Source organism: Mus caroli, chromosome 9 (genome assembly GCF_900094665.2).
Source record: "Mus caroli chromosome 9, CAROLI_EIJ_v1.1, whole genome shotgun sequence".
In the NCBI taxonomy this organism is placed as follows: Eukaryota; Metazoa; Chordata; class Mammalia; order Rodentia; family Muridae; genus Mus; species Mus caroli.
Genome location: NC_034578.1, coordinates 113,474,881 through 113,501,969, shown reverse-complemented (window position 1 = coordinate 113,501,969; position 27,089 = coordinate 113,474,881). Strand labels below are relative to the sequence as shown.

The following is a 27,089-nucleotide window of genomic DNA, read 5'->3' as shown; positions in this document are numbered from 1 at the left end:
CAGTAGGGCACAGGGAAGGGGCACAGGTGTGATGAGGTCGCAGTAGGGCACAGGGAAGGGGCACAGGTGTGATGAGGTCACAGTAGGGCACAGGGAAGGGGCACAGGTGTGATGATGTCACAGTAGGACACAGTGAAGGGGCTCAGGTGTGATGAGGTCACAGTAGGGCACAGGGAAGGGCACAGGTGTGATGAGGTCGCAGTAGGGCACAGGGAAGAGGCGCAGGTGTGATGAGGTCACAGTAGGGCACAGGGAAGGGGCTTAGGTGTGATGAGGTCACAGTAGGGCACAATGAAGGGGCACAGGTGTGATGAGGTCACAGTAGGGCACAGGGAAGGGGCTTAGGTGTGATGAGGTCACAGTAGGGCACAATGAAGGGGCTCAGGTGTGATGAGGTCACATTAGGGCACAGGGAAGGGGCTCAGGTGTGATGAGGTCACAGTAGGGCACAGGGAAGGGGTGCAGGTGTGATGAGGTCACAGTAGGGCACAGGGAAGGGGCGCAGGTGTGATGAGGTCACAGTAGGGCACAGGGAAGGGGCATAGGTGTGATGAGGTCGCAGTAGGGCACAGGGAAGGGGTGTCTAGCTTACTTTTAATCACCACTCTTGAACATGGCAGTTCTCTTTGGAACCCTATAGTCAAGTGGTCAGTTCTGTGTTAACTCTATGGACACATTCCCTTTGATGACTGCCATGTCTTTTTCTGTTTTTGATCATATCTTAACACAGTGCTCCAAGTACAAAGATAGATACATAGATACATAGAAAAATGGGCGTCCAAAATAAGAAGTGAAGGCTGTTTTGATAGCCACGTTGATGCCCTGGGTGTCTACTGATAATGGGCTAGCCTTGTCTGCTCAAACAAAAACTCACTGGGTTCGACTTAGCACAGCTCTTCTGTATAGTGAACAGAAACCCTTGACATTGGGGTGAAGGAAATGATGGATAATGTTCAGATTAAACAGGTGGAGTTGGGATGGAGGGCTGAGATCTAAGGACCACTCACTCTGCTGTGATGGAGCATAAGAGATAATTCTGCATGGGATCACATCCTATGCACTGCTTAAGTTCATCTCATCTCTGACCCTTGCTCCTGTTCTAGCTGTCCTGCTCTGGTAGATTCAGGTGTGTCTGCTGTGGGGCTTTAGTTTTGGCCAAATCCCTCCTAGTAAGTTTTGTACACATTTATTTCAGTCATTTCTGTTTGCTGTGATGTAAAAATATTTTGTCACATATTATAGGTATGTAGCTCTATAGAGACTCCTGAAATGGCCTTCTTGCTTTAAGCTAATTATATGTGACTTACATTGTTTAGTGATTAGAATGCAGCACATGGCTCAAGGGAAGATGCAACCTTGGTAATTTATATTACACAAACTCTCAAAGCATTGAGGCTATACCCGACAGCTTCTTGGCGAGGCTGGTGTCATGTTTAACACCTGAGTGTTAATTGCTGGCTACTTGACAGCAGAGCCTAAAACTGCTTGAATGGCAGTAGCCACAGAGTAGCCGACAGTTAGGAGGATAACTGCTAAGATATGGAGCAGAGCACATTGCACATTGGCCTGTGGGGAGGACTGGGGGGACTGGGCCTGATCCAACGCAAGTGTAAGCCAGTGTCCATTGGCTGTGGGTGGATGGTGGCACCAGAGACTGAAAGTGCAGTGTGGCTGGTGTGGTCACAGAAGGAGACGGAAGGGAGGACTGTTTGCGATTTTTATGGCATTTAGGACTTGAGAAGAATGAGATCCCTCCCTGGTACTAGACTTTAAAGGGATCTTCAGAAAGGGAGGCTGTGCTGCCAGCAGGGGGAAGTCCTCAGCTCTCCCGTGTGCTGAGAAGAAAGAGATGGATGCAGATACCTGGGTCTGGGGATGGTTCTAACTTCTGTCTTAGTTAAGGTTTCTGTAGCTTTAAAGAGATACCATACCACAACTCTTATAAGGAGAACATTTTATCGGGGCTAGCTTAGAGGTTCAGAGATTTAGTCTACTGTCCTTATGGCAGGAAGCATGACACCATACAGTCAGACATACAGTCAGACATACAGTCAGACATACAGTCAGACATACAGTCAGACATGGTGCTGGAGAAGAAGCTGAGAGTTCTACATCCAGATCAGCAGGCAGCAGGAAGAGAATGACACTTGAGCATCTGAAACCTCAACCCCCCTACTCCCCCCAGGGACGGCCACATCTCTTAATAGTATCACTAAATATGGGCCTGTGGGGTCTATTTTTATTCAAACCACCACATTCCCCTCTCTGGCTTCCATAGGCTTGTATCATAGCCTGAGTTCAAAAGTTCCAGAGTCTATCACAGTTACAGCACTGTTTCAAAGTTTAAAGTCATGGAGGCTCATACAGTCTCTTAACTGCAATCTCCTATAGAATCAAAATGAAAAATCAGATCGCATGCTTTCAACATATATACATTGCCATTCCAAAAGGGAAGAAAGAGAACATAATGAGGAAAACAAGACTGAAAGACAGCTGGGTGAACTCCAAACTCTGCATCTCCATGTCTGATATCAAAAGGCGCTTTAGATCCCCAACTCCTTTCAGCCTGGTTGACTGCAGCACACTTCTCTCTTGGGCTGGTTCCACTTCCTGTTGGCGTTGCTCCTTGGCAGGTATCCCACCACTCTGCCATCTCTAACATCTTGGGGTCTCAAAGGCAATCCAGGCTTGGCAGAGCGGCCTCTCTAGGCCTCCATGTAGCAACACCCTTGACACAGACCTGGCCTCAGTGACTTTCCTTAGTGGTGGAGGGAGATCCCACCAGCACTTTCTTCTGTCCTTCACTCTAGAGCCAGAACCATAGGCCGAACTGCCAAGTTCTGCTGCTTCCTGGAGCCGGAACACAGGCCTCTCATTCAGTCATATCTCCACCAGCTTTCTGGTTTTGATGGTTTCCTTCACTGCCTAAGCTTGGCTGTCCTGGAACTTTCTCTGTTGATCAGGCTGACCTTGAACTCAAAGATTTTCCTGCCTCTGCCTCTGGAGTGCTGGGATTAAAGGTGCACACCACCATGCCAGGCCCCGATTTCTTTTTTACTTCCCTTTTGCTTCTCTTTATTCCTTTTCACAGATTTGAAGCTTAGTCGGGTATGTTCTTGCTCTCCGACATTCCACCTAGCATCAGGCTTCTCTCTGATCTGTTTATAGTCCTGGTGCCTCTTTCTCCTCAAACTGTGCATCTTGGATTTCCCCTTGCTTAGTTTGTTTCTCTTCACTAATAACCAAGCAGTACAGTCAATGCTAAGGTGTCTGGAAATCGTCTCTGCTGCTAAGCTATAACTCTTCTATTTAGCGTCAGGTAGATTTTATGGACAAGGGCAGAAAGCAGCCAAAATATCCCAAGAGTAGTGTCCAGGCCACACAGTCACTCTGAATCTGAAGCCGTTTGATCCAGGCCCACAGTTCAGATCACCCTCGGCACTGCTGTCTCCCGTGCTCCCACCAGTGTGATCCAGGCCCACAGTTCAGATCACCCTCGGCACTGCTGTCTTCCGTGCTCCCACTAGTGTGGCCCATTAAGGCCCACTTAAAGCATCCAGCTGTTTTCCTAACGAAAGTCACAAAGTCTATATTCCTTCAAACTAAAACACGGTCATGCCTGTCATAGCAATAACCCACCCCTGGTACCAATTTCTGTCTTAGGGTTTCTATTGCTGTAATGAAAATTTGACCACACAACTTTTACAAGGAAAACATGTAATTGGGGCTGGCTTAAAGGTTCAGAGGTTTAGTCCATCATGGTGGGAACCACGGCAGCGTGCAGGCAGCCATGGTGCTGGAGGAGCTAAGAGTTGTACATCCAGATCAGCAAGCAGCAGGAGGAGCAAGACACTGGGCCTCACCTGAGCAGTTGAAAACTTAAAGCCCACCCCGGGGACATATTTTCTCTAACAAGGCCATGCCTCCTACTAGTGCCACTGCCTGTGGGCCTGTGGGGCCATTTTCCTCAAACCACCACATCTTGTTACTTATTTCCCTTGGGATGCATTCATGTCCCACTGGAGATCCTATGGTGAGGTCACTGTGGTCAGTGTGTCTCTCCTGCTTTGATCTTACAAGTCCTCTTCTCAGATCCTTTTCTGCAATACTTGCTGTCTGCCCTTCAGCAGTGTGCATGTGTTTAACCGACCATGGAATGTATACAGTATGGACAGTGGATTCTAAGTGAGAGGCTGTTAGAACTTTAAAAATCATGTTAATGTAATTTTTTTTTTCAGATTTTACCAGATGTTGCAAGGACTCTGGGATCCTTATGGTATTAAAATGCCGGAAAGAGAATTCTGCATTGAAAGACTGTCTAACTGCTTAGTAAGTTGTCACCTCAATGCTTGTGGGTCTGTGATTGCACAAGTGTGTAGTAGGAGAATGTTATTAACTCACTACCTGTAATATGTTCTGTACCTCTGCCCACCAAATTCTTCATGTTGCTGGTTAAGACATCTGTATGTTACAGGTTATTCTAAGAGAAAAACATTTAGGAAGGGATTTTAAAAAATTATCTTTGGAAGAATTGGCTGTATGATTTTCCACAGGGCTTAACACATACTTTTTCTACAGCAGGTTGGTTTATAAACTGAGTACAGCCTGCTTTTTAGTTCTATTGAAAAGCAACGGAACAAGATGATCCCTAGGAACTTTTCAGCCTGGCAATTTGTTGAATTGTTGTTTCAGCTCCTGGAAAAGTTGCAACAAATGATATGGATGCTCTAAAAGCAAATTTCAATTTTTGAAGCTTTATCAAATCATAAAAGGGCAGGTTTCCCATGGACATCAGCCAAACACGGCATATTAAGTTGAAGTAAGACTAGGCGCCTCCCTGTCTTGAGGTTGGAGGAGGCAACCCAACAGGAGGAAAGGGTCCCAGAAGCAGGCATACGTGTCAGAGACAGCCCCTGCTCCCACTTCTGGAGTCCCACAAGAAGACCAAGCTACACAACTGTCTCCTACGTGCAGAGGGCCTATATGCAGGGCAGTCCCATGCAGGCTCCCTGATTGTCGTTCCTGTGTCTGTGAGCTTCTACGAGCCCAGGTTGTTTATTCTGCCCCATGTTTGGCTGTTTCCATCAACTGCTGGAGGGAGCTTCTCTGATGGCAACTGGGTTAGGCACCGATCTGAGTATAGCAGAATTTTAGGAATCATTTCCTTGACTTTTTTTTCTTTTCTTTTTTCAGTCATGTTTGGTTCTATCCTAGGTCTCTCCAGCCTTTCGTTCCTGGCCTGTCAGGCAGTGTCAGGAGTGGGCTCGCTCTCATGGCAAGGGTCTCAACTGGACCAGTCATTGGTTAGCTACTCCCGCAATTTTTGTGCCGCCCTTACCCCAGCACATCTTGTGGGCAGGGCACAGTGTAGGTCAATGGTTCTGTGGCTGGGTTGGTGTTCCAGTCCCTCCCCTGGAAGCCTTGCCCGGTTACAGGACGAGGCCATTTCAGGTTCTGTATCCCGCATTGCTGGGACCCTTAGCTGGTGTTGTAGATCTCTGGGGGTTTCCATTGCACTAGGTTTGCAGCTCACCCCTGAGAGGCCCCCACTTCCAGTTGTCTCTCTCAGTCCTCTCCCTCCCTCTGTCCATACTCCTCCCACCCCACCCCTGCACCCATGATGTTAGTTCCAGTTCCCCTTCCCAGGGAGGTTCCCAGTCTTATCTTAAGCCCTCCCTGTGACTTAGCCTCTCTGGGTCTGTGGGCCTTAGGATTATTGGCATTTAGCTTACAGTGAGCATATACCATAGAAGTGAGTGCGCGCCATGTTTATCTTTCTGGGTCTGGGTTACCTCACTCAGGATGGTTAGTTTTTTCTAGTTTCATCCATTTGCTTGTAAATTTCATGATGTCATTGGTTTTTTTAACAGCTGAGTAATATTCCATTGTGTAAATGAACCACATGTTCTTCAGTTGAAGGACATCTAGGTTGTTTCCTGTTTCTGGCTATAGTGACTAGAAGTTGTTCCACTAGTTGAGCAAGTGTCCTTGTGATTTCCAAAGTGGCTGTACCTAACCAATTCTTTTTATATTAGCATTTTAGTGCCATCTCCATGAGTACTTAACTGTATTTCCTCAGCTCTTTCTATTAATTGGTTTTGAGATAGGGTCTGGATATGTAGCTGTAGCTATCTTGGAGTTTACGATGGAGCCCAAGATGGCCTTGAGTTTGGCCTTGTCCACTTGGCCTTCGCCTCCTGAGGACTGGTATTACATTTAGGAGCCACTCCTCCCAGCTTAGTTTTTCTAAGTCTTTAAATGATAGTATGCAGATGTAGTGTCCCATGCCTTTGATCCCTGCACTTGGGAGGCTGACCTCTGAGTTCCAAGACAGCCAGAGCTACATAGTGAAACTAGGAGAATAAAGCAAAGAAGAAAGAAAGCAGACTTTACTGAATGCATTTGTCTCCCCCTATATGTGTTTATTGTGTACATTACTGTATACAGTATTGACAAATGATATCACCGTATTTCCCTAGGTTGTTAATTGTTAGTTGTGAGAGTTTACTTTTGGCAAGCTGTCGGTCCCTCTTGTGTCTTTCCAGCTGCAGCCAGTGAAGCACAACTGTGAGCACAGTGTGCGATGTCGTCCTAGGAGAGTAACCTGAGAGAGAACACTTGTGAGTCCCTTACGGATTAACTGCAGGGCTTTAGAATGCCACCATTGGAAGGGACGAGGTTACCCAGAGCCGTTTCCCATCTCTGCAGTTAGAGATGAGGAAACCGAGAGTTTGCATGTTTTTCTCCGAGGCAGTCTCGGCTGCGGGTGGTTGCTGGGCAGGAACTGCAGAACCTGTTGTTGTGTCATTTTAAAAACCACGTTCCCTGTATTAAGCAACTTTGTATATAAATGCAATTTTTGTAAATTTTTAAATAAGTGATTAGTAGGTACTAAAACACACCTGGTGAATCAAACAAACAAAAACAAAAAACCAAAACCAAAAAGTAAAAGGCAACAGACAGCTCCACCTTGCCCAAGAGCTGCTGCACTGCCAGCCCCTCAGGCTCCCTTTTGTTCCACCTGGCTCAGCTTGGATTGCTCGCAGCCATGACACTCACACAGCTTTATTACTTTAAAACTTGCCTGCTAGGCACAGTTGCGGGGCACAGATAACTACCACCAGGAAGGGTGTGCCCTTACCAATTTATTATCTCTCCTCCTCCTGCCCTAATCTTAGTGGCTCATTCCACCTAGTCCCTGTCAAACATCTTTGTCCACCTGCCTGGAGAGGAGGCTGAAGGCCCGAGCTGCCCCCAAGGTCTGACATGGTTGCTGCGTCCCTTTTCCTTCAAAGCATGGCAGAAAGCAGAAACGCCTCCCTCCTTCCTTGCCTCTGTCTGTTCCTCCTGGGACCCAGAAGTCCCATCTGTACCTCTGCCCAGTAATTGGCTCTCAGCCTTCTTTATTGACAAATTCCGAACCTATTAGGGAAGGAGACATTAGTATCAGACCCTTCCGTCACAGGGAGCCCTTTACTTTAGAGGAGAGGCTCCCTCTGGTCCTGTTTCCTGGTGTGCCTCAGATGAGCGTCTCGTCCTCTTAAACATATGCTTTTTGTAGGAACACAGGTATTTTACAGAAGTGTGATAAACTAAAGCAGCAGACACATTTAAAGAAACAGAAATGAGTGTAGCTCAGGAGAAGCCACAGGTGTGCTGGTTCCAGGCTCTGCAGTGAAAGGTGGACGGGAAGCGAGGACGTGATTGCCCCTTGGTACAGTTGGAAGGTTCACTGTCGATATGAGGGAGAGCACAGAAGAAGACATCTGCCAGGGTCCAGATGGAAGTGGGCCATGAGAGGAGGGTTGTTGGAGAGAGAGGACCAAGAGAGATCCAGGAGAGGAGCCAGCCAGGAGCCTAGAGATGATCAAAATGGCTAAGTTATGATAGGGAAGAGAAACTGGGGGAGGGGAAGCGAAGCCCAGCCCCCAGGAGGGAGAGGTTTAGGATGTGAAAAGTGCTGGGAGGAGCTCCAGGTAGGGAGTGAGACTTGTCCCTGGTTCCTTTGGGACCTGATTATAGTGTTGTTAATGAGGTTTAGTGAGTTGCCATGTATATCACTTAAGGAGGGTCTGCTCTGGCTAGAGTACTGAGTCCTACAGAAAACAGGAGGATACAGGAAGCCTCAACACAAAAGTGCCAGCTGAGCAGACCAGTTGGTCTGAGACCACTGTCTTTTCCCTCTAAGAACAACATGTGCTACATCAAGAGAATGGAGAGCTACCTGCCCAGAGCTACCTCCTCCCTTGAAGGAGGCTGGCACTGCACAGCCTTCACTAGCACACAAATCCACATTTTCTGGGCAGATGGGAAATAAATGTGTTAGTTAGAACTGAGACAGGGAAACCATGCCTCTTCTTCCTCAAAATGCAAGCCTACCTTCTGTCATAGCTCAGGCAGAAGCCATATACTGCACGCACATCTAAATCCGCCATTGCTGTATCAATATACAGCACCCTTGAGGGTGACAGGAAGCCCTGATATGACTGAAGTGCAGCCCGCCAAGTCACATAGGCTTTCAATGGCTAAATGGCCCTCACACACAGTCTGCAGGTTTGTGCTCTCCATGGAGAACAGGTCCAGGCTGTCAGCCTGAATTCTAACCTGGAATGTTTCTGAATGTGTAGGTTCATCTGCAGAGGCCAAAGAGCATCCTAACCTAGTCCGATTCATCTGTTGGTCATTGATAGAAACTATGGTCCTTCCTGTCGGTGTACAGGAAGCTGGTGAGCAGTGTGGAGTCCTGGTGACAAGCCACCGCTGCTCTGTGTATTGGAGACCATCTGCTCAGCACTTAGTGCCTGAGCACAGAACCCTGGTCACAAGCCAGCTGGAATTTCTTCCCTGAACCTCAAATTTCCCTTGCCTTGGTGACTGCCAATGCCAGTGTGTGCTTCCTGTGTGACCTTATAAAAGGCACCAGAGCCCTTTAACAGGGAGGAAAGCGGTGTTTGAGCAGTGGATTGCCTGCTCCTGCAGTAGCAGAACACCTTCGTTAAGTCCATAGGTGATACCTGTGAAAAGCAAGTTTCCCCTAAAAAACTGCAGATGCCTTTCATAGACTCCCTCAGGTGATGCATGTGCACAGCAGTGAGAGAGTCAAGTCCAGTTTCCACAGCTGAGGCTGTACACAGAACAGGTCAGCTCCTGAAGGCCTTGGCCGGCCAGTCCAGAATTATCATGGGAAATGAAAACTAAAGATCTGCCCCCGATATGAGTTTCCCTTGGCCAGGAGACCGTTCTTTTCATGTCACACAGGATTGTAAGGTGCCCTGTGTCCCACAGTGCCCTTTCTAGGTATGCTGGGTATGTGGGAGAGTGGGGATGTCCCTTGGATACACAAAGCCCACGCTCCATGGAGTCCCTCTGCTCTCAGCCACTGGAGAGGAGGACCCTCCGCCTTCTCAGCCTAGAATCTCAGATTTTTCTCCAAAAGTGCTTTGAGAATGCCAGAGAGTAGAACATGACGATGCATGCTTATAATCACAGCATGCACAGCACTCAAAAGTGTGAGATAGGATTGATGCTAGTTGAAGGCTAGGCCAGGCTACACAGATTCAAGAGGTGCAAAGGGCGGGGGCAGGAGGTGTTAGAAGAAAAAGGTATGTATGGAGCCAGTCATGAAATACATTTATTATAGAAATTGCAACATGAATGTTTTCCTCGGGAACTGCTTTGCTATAAGATCACCCTGAGTAGCACTTGGGTAGCCATAATGACAGAACAATTGGGAGGAGGTAGGGGTTGGAATAGCTGTTGTTTTGTCTAGCAGTAAAACACTGATCAAAATGAACCAAACCTGCTGCATCTTAGTTATGAGATTTGGAGTTTGGTAAAGTTATAGTGGGGACTTCTAGTTGACCATGGTAGAGATCTGATGGATAGGTAAATGTCTTCAACCCTGAAGCTCAGATCTGAAATTTGTTACATTGTTTTACATATGTATTCTCCAGAGGAAGAGAACTGACAGAATGCATCTACATACATTAAAAGGAGGTTAGAATGGCTTACAGCCGGTGGTCAGGCTCGCCCACCAATGGCTGTCATGACAGAAAGGCCAGAAGTTGCTCAGTCCTAGAGGCTGGCTGTCTCCGCTGGTCTTTGGTCGGTGCTGGATTCTGGAGAAGTCCGTTCCACTGCCAGCAAAGGAAGCCTCGGCAGGAGGAGAGATGGGCTTGCCAGGGAGAGTGAGGGCAAGCAGGCAAAAAGCAAGGCTTCCTTCTTCCATGTCCATTGAAAGACGCTGCAGCCAGACAGTGTGTCTCAGACTTAGGGTGGGTCTTCTGACCTCAAATGATCCAATCAAGAAACATGGCTCACAGGTGTGCCCAGCTGTTTGGATTTTAGTGGATTCTCGGTATGGATGAGTTGACAACCTAGGTAGCCATCACAAGTTGTCAGTCTGACACATAATCACATCTCCTTATGTAATTTTTAGTTTTCAAATGAAAACAAAACCAGGTTACAATTATGTTTAACATGACATCACTATCCCATGTACAACAGCATTATTTGAAATAACTGTGAGTTTTCCTGTTAGTCTTTCTTTCATCCTTTCCCACAAGGACCTACAGCCTTTTAGAAAGGTAACTGTTCACTGGGGAAAGGAAATATTCAGACTTTCCAGAGTCTATTGGATATAGGTTCTGAACTGACACTGATATTGGGATACCCCAAGAAGCACTGTGGACCTCCAGTTGAAGTATGGACTTAACGGAAGGTGGGTGACTCCTGGTGTTTTGGCTGACATGTAACTCACAGTAGGATCCTGGGTTACTAGGAATCATCCTGTGGTTATTTCCCAGTTACAGAATGTATAGTTGGGACACATATCATACAAGTTGTCAGAATTCTTACATTGGTTCCATAACTGTGGAGTGAGAGCTGTTATGTGTGGAAAGACCAAATGGAAACCAGTAGACCTGCCTCTACCAGGGGAGTAATGAACTAGAGACGGCGCCACGTTCCTGGAAGAACGGCAGACATTGGTGTTACTATGAATAACTAGAAAGGCTCAGGGGTGGTGGCTTTCATCACATTTCCCTTTAAGTCTATGTGGCCAATGCCAAAGACTGATAGGTAGTGGGAATTGACAGTTGTCTGCAAAAACTTAGTCAAGTAGACTCTTAGTTAATACTTTTCTATTGTGAAAGAGACACCAGGGCCAAGGCAACTTATATAAGAAACCATTTAATTAAGGGCCTCATTTACAGTTCCAGAAGTGAGTTTGTGACCATCATGGCAGGGAACATGGCACAAGTGGGCAGGCAGGCAGACAGGCATAGTACTGGAGCAGTAGCTGAGAGCTTCCATCTTATCTCCTAATCGGTCCCTAAATAGTACTGCCAAGGAGGGATCTAGCATTCAAAGGTATGAATGAGCCTATGGGGGCCATCTTTCATTCAAACTGCCAAAAGTAGTGATTCCTGTTGCAGCTGTGGTACCAGACGAGGTGTGCTTTCTTGAACAGATTGTATCACCTGGTGCATGGTATGCAGCTGTTGACTTAGCAATGCCATCTTCTCTGTACCTGTCCATAAGGGCTATCAGAAGCAGTTTGCTTTCAGTTGCCAAAAGCCAGCAGTATACTTTTATAGTTCTACTTCAATAGTATATTAACCCCAGCCTTGTGCCATAACTTAGTTTGATGGGATCTCGATCATATGTCTGTAATATGAAATATCACACTGGAGCACACTATATTAATGACATTATGCTTATTGGACCAAGTGAGCAGGAGGTAGCAGCCACTATGGGCTTTTTGGTAACTATATGTGTATTAGAAGATGGGAAATAAATCCAACCAAATTTAAGGGCTTTCTACCTAAGTGGAGTATTTAATCCAACGGTGTGGGGGTATACATACAGAGATATTCCTTCCAGGGTGAAGGATCAGTTAACGCACCTGGGTCTTTCCGCCCTGAAGAAAGAAGTCCAATGTTTAGTGGACCTAATTGGATTCTAGAGACAGCACATTCCTCACTTGAGTATGTTACCAAGTGACTCAAATTCAACAGGTCCAGGCTGCTGTGAAGGCTGCTTTACCACTTGGACCATATTATCTAGAAGACTTCATGGTACCTGAGTTATCAGTGGCAGACAGGGATGCTGTTTGGAGCCTTTGGCAGGCCACTTTGGGTTAACCACAGAGGAGACTTTTTGGGATTTGGAGCGAGGCTTTACTCTCATCTGAATACAGAGCTATTCTCCCTCTGAGAGACAGCTCTTGGCCTGCTATTGGGCCTTACTGGAAACTGAATGTTTGATAATGGACCACCAAGTTATCAAGAAACCTGAGCTGTCCATCATGAGCTGGGGCACAAAGTCGTACACACACAGCAGCACTCCATTGTCAGAGGAGTGGTATATGTATGAGTGATGTAGCCTGAGTGGGTAGGTAGGTCCTGAAGGCACACGCAGATTTAATGAAGAATTTCCCTAAGTGCCTTTGGTTTCTACTCTGATAGTTATAGGTATCATTTATTACATCTAATTAGTAATTAAAATAGCATGTTTTTGGTTGCACATAAACCTTTTCTAGGTGGGGCAGCCCTAGAACAGAGTGGCAGAAGAGTCTACAGAGAGGGCAGCCTAGGCTCAACTGGCTCAGGGAGAACTTAGCTAGCCTTGCAACCTTGACTGTCCTCTACTGAGAAGGGATAGCCTTCTAGGTGCGGCTGTGATGTACTGTGTAAGTACATTGACCAGGGTACTTGATGCACAGTAGGTGCTTAGTAAGCACTTACACTCTCTGATGTACTCTTAGTTGACTGGTATTTATTGTCACTATTTGAACATTCTTTTCCTACTAGAAATATGAACCTCAGGGTCTAGTTTGTTGTGGGGAAGGAGGACTATTGCTGAAGAGAGAAAAGCAACCAAACAAAGGTAGATTTGACATTAGCGGAAGAATGATGGAAAGTTATGAATTCTTTTCTTTGACATTAAGTCCCAGGAAGTGTTCTTTAATTACTATGGCAAGCCACAGCATGCATGTGGCCGCCGCTCTCTTTGAGGAACATGTTGAAACAGTGTCTGCCTCTCATCTTCATTCCTCACTACATTGTGACCCATTTCGGATTCTATCGTAGTGTGCTTGCTGATGGCCACATCCAAGAAGCAGCCCCTTTTTCATTCGACCTTCGGATAATTGTAGCTCCTTCATTCCCCTGGCAATGCTGTCTAGTCGGCCACACATTTCTCCACCCCTCAACCCTGTGTCCCTTAAGCTATTGCTTAAAGTTGGTTTCTTTGGGTTCTGTTAAGAATCTTAAATCTAAGTGTAGTTTATACCTCTGGATGAAATCATTACAGATCCTGTTTCTTTGCTTTTCTTCATGTCTTATTCATGTCTTACTGGGGAATGTTTTGGTTCAGTCCGTGCAGTGTGGCTTGAATTAGTTTTCTATAATCTAGAGTCGCCTGTCTCCTCACTAACTCTGCTTAGTTACCAAGTCAGCCCTTTCCTTTTGCATCCCCACGTCTCCTCCTTGGGCTAGGTTAGGCGCCTGTCATTTCTTGCTTGAATACTATTATTAGAGATCCAACTTTAAAACCTGTGCTGTTCCCTTTTAGCCTACCTGGCACACACTGCCATTCATTCAAGACCCCTTTACTTCTAATTAGTCTTGTCCTGTTGCTCTTAGGATAGACTGTTGTAGTGTGACATCAGTGGCCCATCCTGATTTGTTTGCTGTGCCCTCAAGTGTTCTTGGGCTCTTCCTGCTATATACACAATCTACTCTGTGAGCTTCAGTCCACTTGCAGTGACACACACATCTCGCTTTCCTCACCAGGTCTCTTCTGTGGCCCTGCAAGGAGTGGCCCAACTGTGTTCTCACTGACAACTCCCCTCCCTCGCTCCTAGAATGTAGCCTCACGCATCGTTCCATTCTGTGATAGGACTTGATTACAAAATTAAAAAAAAATATTAATTCTGATTTTCTCACTAGTTAATGTTTATTGTGTCTTGGTGACTATTGTTGAAAGTCAGCTTTTCAAGATTAAACATGAATAGCTATTTGTTATAAAGCTTATATTTTATCTATTTTGAAATGTATTGATTTACTTCTTATAGCTATAATGATCCAGCCTTCTATGAAGAATGCAAACTGGAGTATCTCAAGGAAAGGGAAGAATTCAGAAAAACTGGAGTTCCTACCAAGAAAAGGCTACAGAAGCTTCCCACAACCATGTAGGCCGCGAGTTCACCAGGAGTCCCATCTCACGGAAGCCGGTTACCACCTAAACCAGAAACGATGGGCTGAAACAGTGCTTGCTCACCCTGATCATGAAAATAGTGATTTTTTAAAAATAAAATAAAAATATTTATTCCAGAGTTCTGGTTTATTAAATATGAAATAGGGGAAAAATAAATATATTGTTCTCCTGGTCTTACCCCAAGTTCTGTAACTCTGACTGCAATCACAGTGCTAACTGTCAGAGTTTCCTGTGTGCATTTCCTTCTGATGGCGCAGGCCGATGGCTAGTGCGGGGTCAAAGGACTACAGCAAAGGAGGAATGGACCGCCTTCAACACTGCTAATGGGAGCAGCTGAACCAGAGCTTTCTTCACTCCACCCCTTAGTGCGCCAGCCTCTGTGATGGCGATAACCTAGCCAGCACTGCCATCAGAGGCTTATGTGAAAACAGATGAGATTTGGTGAATTATTTTACTGAAACCTTTCATAGAAAAGTTCCTGCATTGTTTCTTGATCTTTTGAACTTGGCTACTGAAGATACTGTATAATCTTGGATTTTAAGAAGTTGGCATTGTTAAGTGTGAACTTCTGCTTTGTAATATTGAGGGTTTGGGAGGAACTGTGGTTTCTCTTTTAGTGTGTTACCCTAGTCTAAGCTTTTTATATTAAAAACTATTTTAAAAAAACAGGAAGGCAAGATTTAACTTTGGCTCCAATCCTATGAAATTTTTTTTTCTCATTCGTATGAAATGAACCTAGTCAGTGAATGCATGTTCAAGCTTCACAGTGTACTCACCAAAGAACTACTTTACTTTTGTTTGAAACTCAAAGAACCCATTCTCCCAAAACACAGATCAACAGAAGGTGACCGGAGGCCAAGCAGAGCAAACTCAGTAAGATACGGCAGCACGGGGAGACGGCCAAGCAGCCGACTATCTCTGCGCTGGCCTGTTGGCACTGGCACATTTCTATCGGACAGGGCTACAGTTATTTTCAGTGACTCAAAGAAAAGGAACAGTTACTACAAGAAGCCAGTGACATAGTCACAAGATTTCTGTTGTGTGTCTGGCAACCAGTAGGTACTAGGTAAACCGTGTTCCCGTTCACCGCTTGCCTGAGTAGTGTGCCTGCTGCAGGTGTGTCTTTGGATTCCGGGTTTTTACAGGTTCATGGGGCAGTTCTATTTTGGCCTTGGCTCAATACAATAAAGGACCAAGAGCAAGGAGCATGTGGCTGTCGGCTGTGTCCTAATATTATTGACTTACAGGTGAGCTTCATTGGATTCTCTTACAAAGCAATCCAGCGATTACAGAGATTTCAAGGGAAGCTTATTGGGGTTGTCCGCTAGGATGAAGAGGGCCAACGGAACTGTCCATTTTAATGAATCACAAACTAGAGCTGGTCCCACTGACTAAGTGTATATTTAAACATTTTCTGAGCAGGTAAGCGTATTTCAGGGTTTCTCTTTCCTAGCTAAGGCGTCTTACACGAGCTTTTTACACTTTCACTGTTAGCACCCAGCAGGCTGGTAGCAGCCCTTTCGGATGACTGCTACCACTAGTTAGAGGGAATTCGCTAGAAATACAATTCATACCAGACTTTGGAAATATGTATACATAGGCAAGGACAGTGTTTCACATCCAATTCCATTTTAAAAACAAAAATAATTTTAATTAAAACGATTTCTTGGCATTGTTCAAAAACATTATAAGACTCTTTACAAAAGAAACCTTCTCATCTTGGTTTGAAAAAAAGCAAACCAGTAAGCTACATTAGTCCTAAGATGATGGACAGCCTCAGCAGTCACGGGAGAAATTCGTCTGCTTTCTTATTACACAGACAGTTAGTTCCTTCAGCTAGAGCCTGGGGTTGTGTATTTGTTTTATGCATATTGGGTCTTGTTGTATTACTTGGCAGGAGCCTGTACTCCCTTGAGTCAGCTGTGTTCATTGGCCAGAACACATTCCAGTATCTGACACCAATTCCATTAATCACGGACAGGCATGAGCAAGTGACTGAGATAACTCAACAGTGAACAGTGCCTGGCTATGCATTCTATTCAGTGATACAAGGTCAGAGATCCTCTGAATTCAAGATACGTGAAAAGCCACTTAGAAAAGGATAAAGTCTTCTTACATCAAACAGGTAATACATGATTACTAATACTCTTAATGCTTCGACCTTGAAAAAATTTAGATGAATTTCCACATGAAGCCATCTTTGTTGTTTCTTGATATATTTACAAGTGATTGGGCACTTAGAGTGAGTCTGGGGAAATTTCACAATTGTACAGCACAAGATTTAGTTCTCGATGCAGCTAATTAGCATTTACTTTCTCAAATGTCATCTAACAGTGTATAAGCTGCTCTGTGTACAACAAACAGCTGTCCTGCTGAAAATGGCCACACGGGAGGTTCACTGTGCATCACTGAAGAGACTGCCCTGTGAGATGCTCGTTCTACTTTTAACTGGACATTGTATAAGGTTATAATAGTTTACTCACACACCACATCATTTTTAACTATTTAGGATTTAAATATACTGGGAAAAAGTTGGCTTCAATAGTCATTAGTTCAAGTCTTAGAATTCAAATTGCACTTTAAATTTGTATATACAAACATTTTACTTAAAATTGATTTTAAATCTTAAAACTTGAAACAATAGCATAGAGATGTCATAACCTACTTTTATTCCGTTATATTTCAAATCTTTATGCATCAGGAAGTTGCAGAAGCACAAGCTATTATTCACACTCTTACTTGCTTCTTGATACAATCTAAACCAGCAGACATGTTTTTTCCTTTATACTAAAGGCTGCTTTTTATTTAATGATTGGATATTTAGGCAGGTCACATACTTTATAAAACCATGCCTAAAATTTTCATTTCCATTCTATCCAAGAAGCAAAAATTTATAATTGTTATCAAAGGTACAACTGGAGGTTCCCATACTGGAAAATCAATTACATATATAATGTTATACAGAATGTACAAATGTACATACTGGAGAACTCCACAAGACATCAATCAAAGTCCACTTTCAGTTTGAACAATCTCTCGGGAGAACCACTGAGTCAGTGTCTTCCTGATCAAGTCACAAGTCAAATTAACTTTTGTAAAGGCAGTTCTGATTCTGTTGATCCAGGTAATGCAGTGGTGGCAGGTTGGATAAAGGTAAGATTTTGCTTTTATTTTCACCAAATGCTGTCTCACTTGATTTAGGAGGGCTTGGGAATACCCAGGAATTATCTTCCAGAGAATTTCTCCCATAGGAGCTGTGCTCTGGAAAGTCTGCACAGTCATTAGGAACCAATCTCTCATTATCTGTCCATGACTGAAGAACTGCTTTGTCTGAGGAAACCTTTCTATCTCCTGGTAAAGGGGAAGACGGAGCATAATAAGTAGCTTTGCCATTTGGTGACAAAGAGGGATGTCTTTTGTAAGTTGCAGTAAAATTTGTCAAGTGCAATTTCGCGCTGTCTCTCCCAAGGTCTTCAACACATCCTACTGGGGTACAGGCTAAAAAGAAAGCACAGCTCTGTGTCAGTCTTCTAGAAGTTAAGATTGTAAACGTATTATATACCAGATTTACAACTGACAGGAAAATTAGCATTTCCAGTTTAGTACAATCACTGGGAAACGGACTTGGAGGTCGTTAAAAGATCTAAGTTCTGAGAGAGCACATATTTGCTGACCCTGAGCTAAGGTCATTCACCAATTGCTTTGTTTGCAAAATGGATGTCAAACTCCTTTCCTGCCTATGTCTTCCTGCTGATGAAGAATCCGTATGTTGTAAAAAGGTATAAGAAGGCAAAGAGAAGAAAAGTTCCTGGCCTTTAGTGTGGCTTAGTCAAAGTTTTTAGACCATATTTAGTGGAAAAAAGTTGTGAAGAATTAGTAGGTCTAAAATATGTTCTTTGGCTTACTGAAATTTCTCAGTGGGAGAGGGTTCAAAAATAACTTATTTTTATAAGTATACCCTGGATTCTTAAGAGTCAAATGAAAATTTAACATGCATTCAAAGGCTTCTGTGGATAAAATAGCTGAAATAGAAACTGTAAGTTCAATTTCTTATAGTAAATACAATTCTGCTTTGGTCAACAAGCAGATCAACTTAAAAAGTAAATGGAAAGGTGTTTCATACCCACAGTGGCTTAGAAAACACTGCTCAGAGGTTAATGCTCAGCTACAGCCAGTATCCCGCAATGGCGGCCTCTCTGATTCTTCTCAACCTGCCTCAATTGAAAGCTGCAGGTTTCTTAACCTAAGGATGACTAACTGTATCTAAGGCATGGCTCTATGCAACCTAATAGTGTGTGTGTGTGTGTGTGCGCGAGAGAGAATGCAGGTACACACATGAGCATGAAGGTCAGAGGACAAGTTTCTGGAGTTGGTTCTGTCCTTCCACTGTGAGCTCCAGGTGCAGGAGGTCCTCAAGCTTGCAGGGGTGGGTGGGTGGGTGGGGCTCTTCCACTTGCTGAGCCATCCAGCTGGGCCAACCAACTCAAGTTATTTTAAAAGAAACAAATGGAGACATTTGGGTGATGGGTGGAAGGGGGGATAGAGTAAAAGACCTGAAAGAAATGAATTCTTCTGGAAAGCAGTGATGGATAGGTTATGGGTAAGTGAGCCATAACCCAGTCTATTTAAGACACTGAGCTGTAGGGACTGGTGACTGCCTAACCCTGTCCAGGGAAGTGCATTCTAGTAACTGATATTATCAGTCAGTTAAAAAGAACACAGAATGGCGAGAGCTCTTCTCCTTTATTAGTCTTTGGAACAAACTATTTTATGATGTAAGAAGCTGCACTGACAGCAGACTTGGTAACAGCTGAGTCCCTGTAAGACAAGTGTTACTTTTGCCATCCATCTATGCTATCTTCATAAGTAACCTCAGCAACTGGGAAATGAGAGCAAGGTGAACCACAAATTGAGCTATGTTTGTTCAAAATCACATTAATTTGCCTGATTCTTAAGTACCCAACTCTTTAGAAATCAAGAGACTATGAATGAATCCCCCCCTTTAAGACAATCAGAGATGCAAGGAACAATTTTAAGTTAGATGATGACCACCTTTCAAAGTCACACCACATTCCTTTGAAAAGTAAAATGTAAGACATTAAACGGATGCTGTATGGCTCTGATGTAAACCTATCATGTTGGGTGCAAGGACAGATTATTTCCTTAAAAAAAAAAAAAAAACAGCACTGGCAAAAGTACCCATTACTAGTTAACACAAATCTCAAAAGCGTTAGTTAAACACTGGCTTTGAAAAGAAAGCACTGGTTGACTGGGTGATCCCAGCACTTGGGAGGCAAAGGCAGGTAGATCTCTGAGTTTTGAGGCCAGCCTGGTCTACACACACACACACACACACACACACACACACACACACATGCGGGGGTGGGGGGGGCGGGAGGAAGAGGGTAAACGAGTATCAATTGTTCCAGGACAGCCAGGGCTACATTAAAAAACCCTGTCTCAAGAAAACCAAACCAAACCAAACCAACCAACCAACCAAAGCAGTGGGAAATTTTGATTGAGTCTGCCTTCAAATCAGATGTCCTATAAGGAAAAGAAAAGTTTATAAAAAAGATCAGGAACTAAAGGAGTCAGAGTTGTTTTAAAAATAAAAAACAAGATGTTTGGTATATTTCATAGTACTGAAATGAAACTTTGGAGCTCTTTTTAGATAAATAACTAAATCTATCTATCTAGTTGTGGTAAAAGGCCCCTTAGCACAAACCTAACACCATGGCCTTACATAAGCAACACTTGGCTGAGAAAAGCCACAAGGGGAAAAGATCGTACTGAAGAAAAACCACCAGCAACACCTTCCATGCGAGGCTGGCCAGCTAGAGACTGAAGCCCAGGCAGAGCATGGGTGTGAGCGGGCACACTGCTGCAGAATGGCTTATCGGGTCATCAGATCTCATCTAAGACTGAGATAAAGCAGCCAGCAGCTCTTCAGGCAGTCTGGCTGGAGGCTGAATTTGCAGCTAGCAGTGACTTGCCTTTCTTGACTGCAGCTGAGGTTTTCAGTTTTCTTAGTAGTTCTGCTTGTACTTGAGTCACCAGGTGTAAGTTCGACATCTCCCTCTTCAGTTCCCAGTATGCATGTTGCATATTATCACTGAAATGGAATTTGAAAAACAAGTTACACTGGGCCTTTTTATGGAGAAAGGGCAACAACTTCACAATACAATTAAACAGGTTTCTATTTATACTTTTATGACAATATAAATGAAACTCAAAGGTATTTATTTGGAATGTGAAAAACTTAAGGGATAACCCTGTTCTCATTTCAGGCAGTCACGACTCTATTAAACAGATTATAAACAATACTCTGATCAGTGAGGTTTTTCCTGGCTCTCTCAGAACCAAGGATTGCTTTTAACTAATAATTTACAGTGCTGTTAATATAATTAGTAAGAAATATGATTTTCCTTTGTCAATCTGATCAAGAATAAAATTGTATTGATTCATGTATGGTCTTTGAATTCGTCTTTATCTTTGGATTGCTTCGACACTGTGAAATGAAGTGGTGAGCAGATATCCAAGACCACATTAAGACAAAATTGAGGTTTCCTGCATTCCATTCTTTATGTCTGACTGGGCTGTCTCATACTGTTGCTTCTAAACCAATGTGACGTGACAGCATCAGGCATGAGGCATCACATGATTCCCTAACGAAGCAGCAGCTAGAGAAGCGGATTATAGGAAACAAAACTTTAAAATGCCTTTTATAGTTTTACAATTAAATTACAATGAAAATGTTTATAACTAATTTTAAAAGCTTTTATTGTCCATTAAATCCTTGAGGCTCATGATTTTCTTTAGGTTCTTAATTTTCAATGAAATGAACTGGAATCTTCAGCACATATTGTTTTATTGTACAGTAATACTTGAAATAGTATCAGAATAACTGACTTCATAGTATCAGAACAACCACTACCGTCAGAGAATGTTAAGTAGTATGAAAATAGAACCAAATAAATATGCTGCCTCCTGTTTCAGGCTTTGTCTATCTGAATCTAGTATTAGTTACAGAAGCAACAGACATTTAAAAACAAATAGGTCAAGTTATGTGAGGAAAATGTTACCTCTTTTAACAGAGTATTTCTACCCAACTTAAGACTATCACTGTTATAAACAGTACAGCAAACTATATTGCTTTGGAGAAAAACCTAGTATTTTAAGTATCTTTGGTTAACCTTGGGTATATTTAAGCAGCTCTACTTTGGAGTCAGTAAACACTGGATTGGCTTTTTGCAATGTCTGTTTCATGGTGAAGTCTGGTTTCATGGTATAATTCTGGGCATTCAATGTCTGTCAAAGGTTCACTCATGATGAAACATGAGTGAGATGAAAGTGTTGTACACATGCTAACTCAGGCACACGGGCATGAATAATAGTTTGCAGGTAGTTTATTATTGTTATAAAATGGTGAATCTGTACCTGACTTAGAAAAAAGAAAATACTCATGATACTACTTGGGTACTCAAACCCCAGTCACTCAAAACAGCTAGACAAACAGAATATGATGATAAAGGTATTAGTATCAATACCCTGAGTATATTAAAAAGTTCAATTTAATGGAGATTGCTTAAAAACTAGGTAAGATTGAACTATATCATCAACTGCCCTTTTGTCCTTTGCTCAAGTGTCTACACTAAAACTACAAATTAAAACACAGCTATGATTGGGTAGTTCAAGACTGCTTACTAAGGGTTCAGTTCCTAGCATCCAACTTCTTGTAATCCCACTTGTAGGGGTCTAACGCCCTCCCCTGGCTTCTCTGGGCTTCTGCATCCCCCTCCCCATCAACTCATGCAGGCACGACATGCACGTTTTAAGGCATGTGTTTAAACACATCACAGACTGGCAACTGATCAATTTTAATTCCTGGAACCAACTTAGAGTGGAGATGAGAACTGACTCCTCTAAGCTGCCTTCCACACAGAGCTGTCACTACCACACAGGCTCTGTGGCACATGTCCACACTGCCACCCCAGTACCTAAGATTATTACTAATTGAAACTCTTCCTCTATGGAGAACAAAATAATTTTGGTTGCTGTTACCTTAACATCTTTACAGCGTGTAAAAATGATTGGTGATTCTATGCATGTGAACAAATGTTAAAAATCATTTAAAAAAAGAAATGAAAAGGCAAGTTATTTCTCCAATTCTTAGCAGGGCTCCAACTAAACCCGTGAGTATTGGGTGTTTTATCCAAGTGTTTTTGAGACTATATGTGGACTGCAAACCACTGTACCCTATTTTCTTTTGTCCTCTGTATGTCTTCAATTTTATCAGGAATTTCTTCTGTATGTCTTCAATTTTATCAGAATATTTTCTATGTATGTCCAATTTTTTTCTAGATTTATTATTATATCTAAGCACACTGTATCTTCAGACACCCAGAAAAGGGCACAGATCTCTTTATAGATGGTTGTGAGCCACCATGTGGTTGCTGGGATTTGAACTCAGGACCTTTGGAAGAGTAGTTGGTGCTCTTAACAGCTGAGCCATCGCTCCAGCCTTGTCTTCAATTTTATTGCTTTTTGTATATAACTTCATTTTTATCAGAATTTTTTCCACTATTCCTTTTTCAAATTTTCCAGAATTTTTTCCTATATTTTCTTCAATTTTACCAGGAATTTTTTCTATATATGTATTCAATTTTATCAGAATATTTTCTGTTTATGTTTCAATTTTATCTTTTTTTCATATAAAAATTCAATTTTATCTAAATTTTTTTTCAATATATCTATTTACTTTTTTCAAAATTTTCTATATTTGTCTTTCATTTAATCAGAATATTTTCTATGTATGTCTTCAATTTATCATTTTTTCATTTAAAACTTCAATTTTATCAGGAATTTTTTCAATATACCTCTTCAGCTTTTTCAGAAATTTTTCTTTTTAATTTTCCTTCCTTCCTTCCTTCCTTCCTTCCTTCCTTCCTCCCTCCCTCCCTCCCTCCCTCCCTCCCTCTCTCTCTCTCTCTTTCTTTCTTTCTTTCTCTCACTCCAGATTTTATTCCCCTCCCAGTCTACCCTCTGTTCCACATCCCATACTTCCTCCATTGTCTCCTCTGTCTCCATAAGGATGTCCCTAGCCCTCACCAGACCTCTAAACTCTCTGGGGCCTCCAGTCTCTTGAGGGTTATGTGCATCTTCTCTGATTGAACCCAAACCCAGCAGTCCTCTGCTGTATATGTGTTGGGGGCCTCTACAAGTATAAACCTGAACTTGCTTTAAATGACCTAAAAACTAATGTCATGAATACGGCTGCCTCTAAACAATGTATATAGCAGTTTCTTGAGTACTAAAATTTACATTAATCAAATTCTGAGCCCTGAAAAGCAATAATTATAAAACATAAAAACATAATAATTATGGTTGAGCATTCATTATGTACTAGGCACTTTACCCACTTTCTTGCACCAGCCTGGCAAAATGGCTGAGCTGGCTGGTTTTATGTCAATTTGACACAGGCTAGAGTCATTGGAGAGGGAAGGAGCCGCTATTGAGAAAATGCCTCCATAAGACTGGGCTGGAGGCAAGCCTGTAGAACACTTTCTTAATAGTGATTGAATGGTTGGGGAGAGCCTGCCCATTGTGGGTGGTGTCATCCCTGGGCTGTTGCTCCTGGGTTCTATAAGAAAGCAGGCTGAGAAAGCCAGGGGAAGCAAGCCAGTAAGCAGATCCCTCTATGGCATCTGCATCAGCTCCTGCCTTCAAGATTCTGCCATTTGAGTTCCTGTCCTGATCTTTGATGATGAACAGTGATGCGGAAGAGTAAGCTAAATAAACCTGTACTCCCCCCCCACCCCCCAAACTGTTTTGGTTATGGTGTTTCATCACAGCAACAGAAACCCCAAATAGGACAGCGGACAATCTCATTTTGCTCATGAGGAGGCAGGTTCGGGAGTCAGTTCCATCCCACAAGGCTCCTTTTTCAAAGCGGTGGTACTTGTCCACTCAAGTATTGACCACCCTGCCCTGTTAGGGAACCCGATTTCTTATGGGCATTGTCACTGTAGCCACACCAAAGGACCTGTAAAGTGGTTGATGGCCCACGCACATGTGCTTAGTCCAAGGATAAACTTGTAACCCTCTGACTTTGGTGCTAAGGAGCTTGTGTGCATCAAGAACGCACTGCATGCCCTGTTGAGAAAGCGCTGCTGTCTTCTATAGAGTGACGCTCTATGCCAGCCCTTTCCTGAGAGATGACTACTGCTCATGTCACGTTGAAAGGAAGCTACTCATCTGCGTGATTTTACTGTAGACATGTATTATTTTCTTTGGCATTTGGAAATTTACTACATCCCCTAAAAGCAGTGGTCCTCAACCTGTGTGTTGCTACCCCTTTGGGAGCTGCACATCAGATGTTCTGTATGTCAGATATTTACATTACAATTCAGAAAAGTTACAAGACAGCGATGATATGACTGTATGGTTGGGGGTTACCACAACACAAGGAACTGTGTCGCAGGATATTTGAGCACACTATGAACCCTGAAATTGTGGTGTTTACTGGGAAAAAAAACAAAACAGTTTCGAATTGTGGTGTAGTTTTAGCCTTAGCACACACCTTTAATCCCTCTGGCTGAAATACAGACATATTCTTAGTACACACCTTTAGTCCCAAACAATGAAGGTAAATTTAGTTTGTAGAAGGAAGCACCCATATTTGAAAGTAATGTCTGAGTGACAATGTGACAAATCCTGTTTGACAGAATAGGATCTGCCCAACTCTCAGAGGGGGAAAGAGAAGCTACTTTAGGAGCAGGGCAGAGAGAGGCAGTAAGGCAGTTTAACTGGGGCAAGTGAACACAGACAGGTGAATGCAGAATGAGCCAGAGAATGAGAAGGAGCCAGAAGATTAGAACAGATTGCCAGTTAGTAAGAGGCCAGACAGAGTAATTTGGGAGAGGCTGAGAGAGAGAAACCAGACTAAATCAGTCCATTTGGAGAGGAGTTTGAGCTACAACAGCTGAATTGAACCAGCCAGCCAGAGGTTAGAACTAGAAAGGGTGAGCTTATTCAGCAGTACGTGTCAGAGGCTGAAAACCTTTTAGGCCTAGATAAGATTGTATGAAGACTAGACGTTTCCAGAACTAGGCCTGGCTAGCAGACAGAGGCAGTCGGCCTCCAGACAACAGTTACTGCAGGAGAATAAAACATGCATTTACAGACTGTACTAAAGGCTACAGCACTAGGAAGGCTGAGAGCCACTGCTTTGAAGGAACTAAAAATATGGGATTTGCTATAGAATTTAAAAGATGTATATTATGAGCAATTGTGATTTCTCTAAAACAAATGTCTTTCAAATATTTCTTATGGGCTGGCATAGCAAGTCAGGTTAAGCCTGTTGGCAGGTAACTGTTGAATCATTTTTATAAATATACAGTTATCCAAGGTCACAGTTGCATACAGAGTGCTCGCTACCCCTCAAGTTAAACCATACTAGGAAGGTGGAATTAGGAACTCAGGAGACCTGTGGTGAAGACCCTGGTGTGGAACATGCTCTTCTCTCGACAAGCTTGGCCTGATGACATCTCTGTCCTGCAGAATGTCTTCCTGAGATGGACTCTGTCATGTGTTTAAAAAGGAAACAACAGGAATTATTTCAATTTTTTCAGTTCATTTACTACAGATATTTCACCATTTATACAATACAGCTACAGTTGTATAAAGTATAAGACTAGCTTTTAGACTCAGTTTTAATGTGACACTGCCACCTGTCCCTGTCATGTTTAACTCACTTCCAGCTACCTGAGTATTCATGCTTTCATTTCCTGTAAAACATGTCTCATGGATTTGGAATCCTATAAAACATACTTCTGAAAATATAAGAAGGGTAATATATCTATCACATTACTGTTTAAAGTACATCTGTATGAATTCTATGGGAAAATGGGAATTTCTGCACACAAAACCAGCAAATATCAAACAAGCATAATTTATGACAGCATAAATTTATTCCTAAAGAAATTTCTTGTGTGTGCAAATATTTTGGTCTATATTTTCAAAAACCATTGATTCCAGTGTAAGAGAATGTACTGCTATGTTAAGTAAAGCACCCTGGGCTGTGCAGGGGCAGCACTGCAGCTTCATCAGTGCTAGCTGCTGAGACTGATTTTATTCTCGTCAACTGTAGATGGACACACTGGCTTAGAGGCGGGCACTCTATCGGCTACATACACTAGTATTTGAAGACGCTGTGCTGCATTACACAAAGAAACATTTCTAGTGAATGGTTTTCTGATTTTCATAGGTCCTGTTCTCATTTTCTTCAATGATAACAGAGCCTGATTTGGGGTTTGGCACAGTGTCATCAGCTTAAGACCACACTTCCTAAACTTCCTTGCAAGGTACGGCCCCACCCCCTTCTAAGTTGCTTATATTGTAGGTGTGATACAAACAAACCCCTCCAAGACAAACAATAAAAAAAAAAAAAAAAAAAAAAGACCCAAACCCAAACCCAAACCTCAACCCCAACACCTATAGAAGATACTTTTTAATCTAATATATTCAGGATCTCCTGTGTCATACTTATTCACAGTGCATTCTTATGCAGGAATCTGTAACAAACATTAATCTCATGGGAATGAGTTAGTCTACAAGCAGGAACTGCTGGTATAAGATGAAATACTTATAAGTATTACTTATAAGACATACATGATAAACTTGGCTCGCTCCCATAATCCCAGTACTTGGGAAACTGAAGAGCCCTGAAGTCAGGACAGCCTGGGCTACAGAGTAAGTTCTTAGGCCAACTTGGACTACGGAGGGAGACTCTACCTCAAAAACTACCATAAATGTAGGCATCCTTGGTATTGTTCTTTACTGTTCTCCATAAGAAATAAAGCTATCCCCAG

The 27,089-nt window shown here is 43.1% G+C and overlaps 2 protein-coding genes across 7 annotated transcripts in view; one reads left to right on the top strand and one right to left on the bottom strand.

The window, feature by feature from the left end:
• Cmc1 (C-X9-C motif containing 1) overlaps positions 1-14,886 on the top strand; it is a 77,781-nt gene extending 62,895 nt beyond the window's left edge. Inside the window, exons 3-4 of the mRNA XM_021171243.1 lie at positions 4,239-4,329; positions 14,078-14,886. Of these exons, the coding sequence (XP_021026902.1) occupies positions 4,239-4,329; positions 14,078-14,198 (212 nt within the window). The 3' untranslated portion in view covers positions 14,199-14,886. The remainder of the gene's footprint in view (positions 1-4,238; positions 4,330-14,077) is intronic.
• Positions 9,610-27,089, bottom strand: part of Azi2 (5-azacytidine induced 2) — a 30,350-nt gene continuing 12,870 nt past the window's right edge. For 2 of the 6 annotated variants that reach the window (XM_021171237.2, XM_021171238.2), the window contains exons 6-8: positions 25,706-25,800; positions 20,214-20,332; positions 15,845-17,718 (exon numbers count right to left, since the gene is read on the bottom strand). In XM_021171237.2, coding sequence (XP_021026896.1) covers positions 17,306-17,718; positions 20,214-20,332; positions 25,706-25,800 — 627 coding nt within the window. In that variant the 3' untranslated portion in view covers positions 15,845-17,305. Of the gene's footprint in view, positions 10,377-11,866; positions 11,921-15,844; positions 17,719-19,713; positions 19,765-20,213; positions 20,333-25,705; positions 25,801-27,089 lie in introns of those variants that run through there. The other 4 variants (XM_029481339.1, XM_029481340.1, XM_021171240.2 and 1 more) reach the window with 4 other exon arrangements.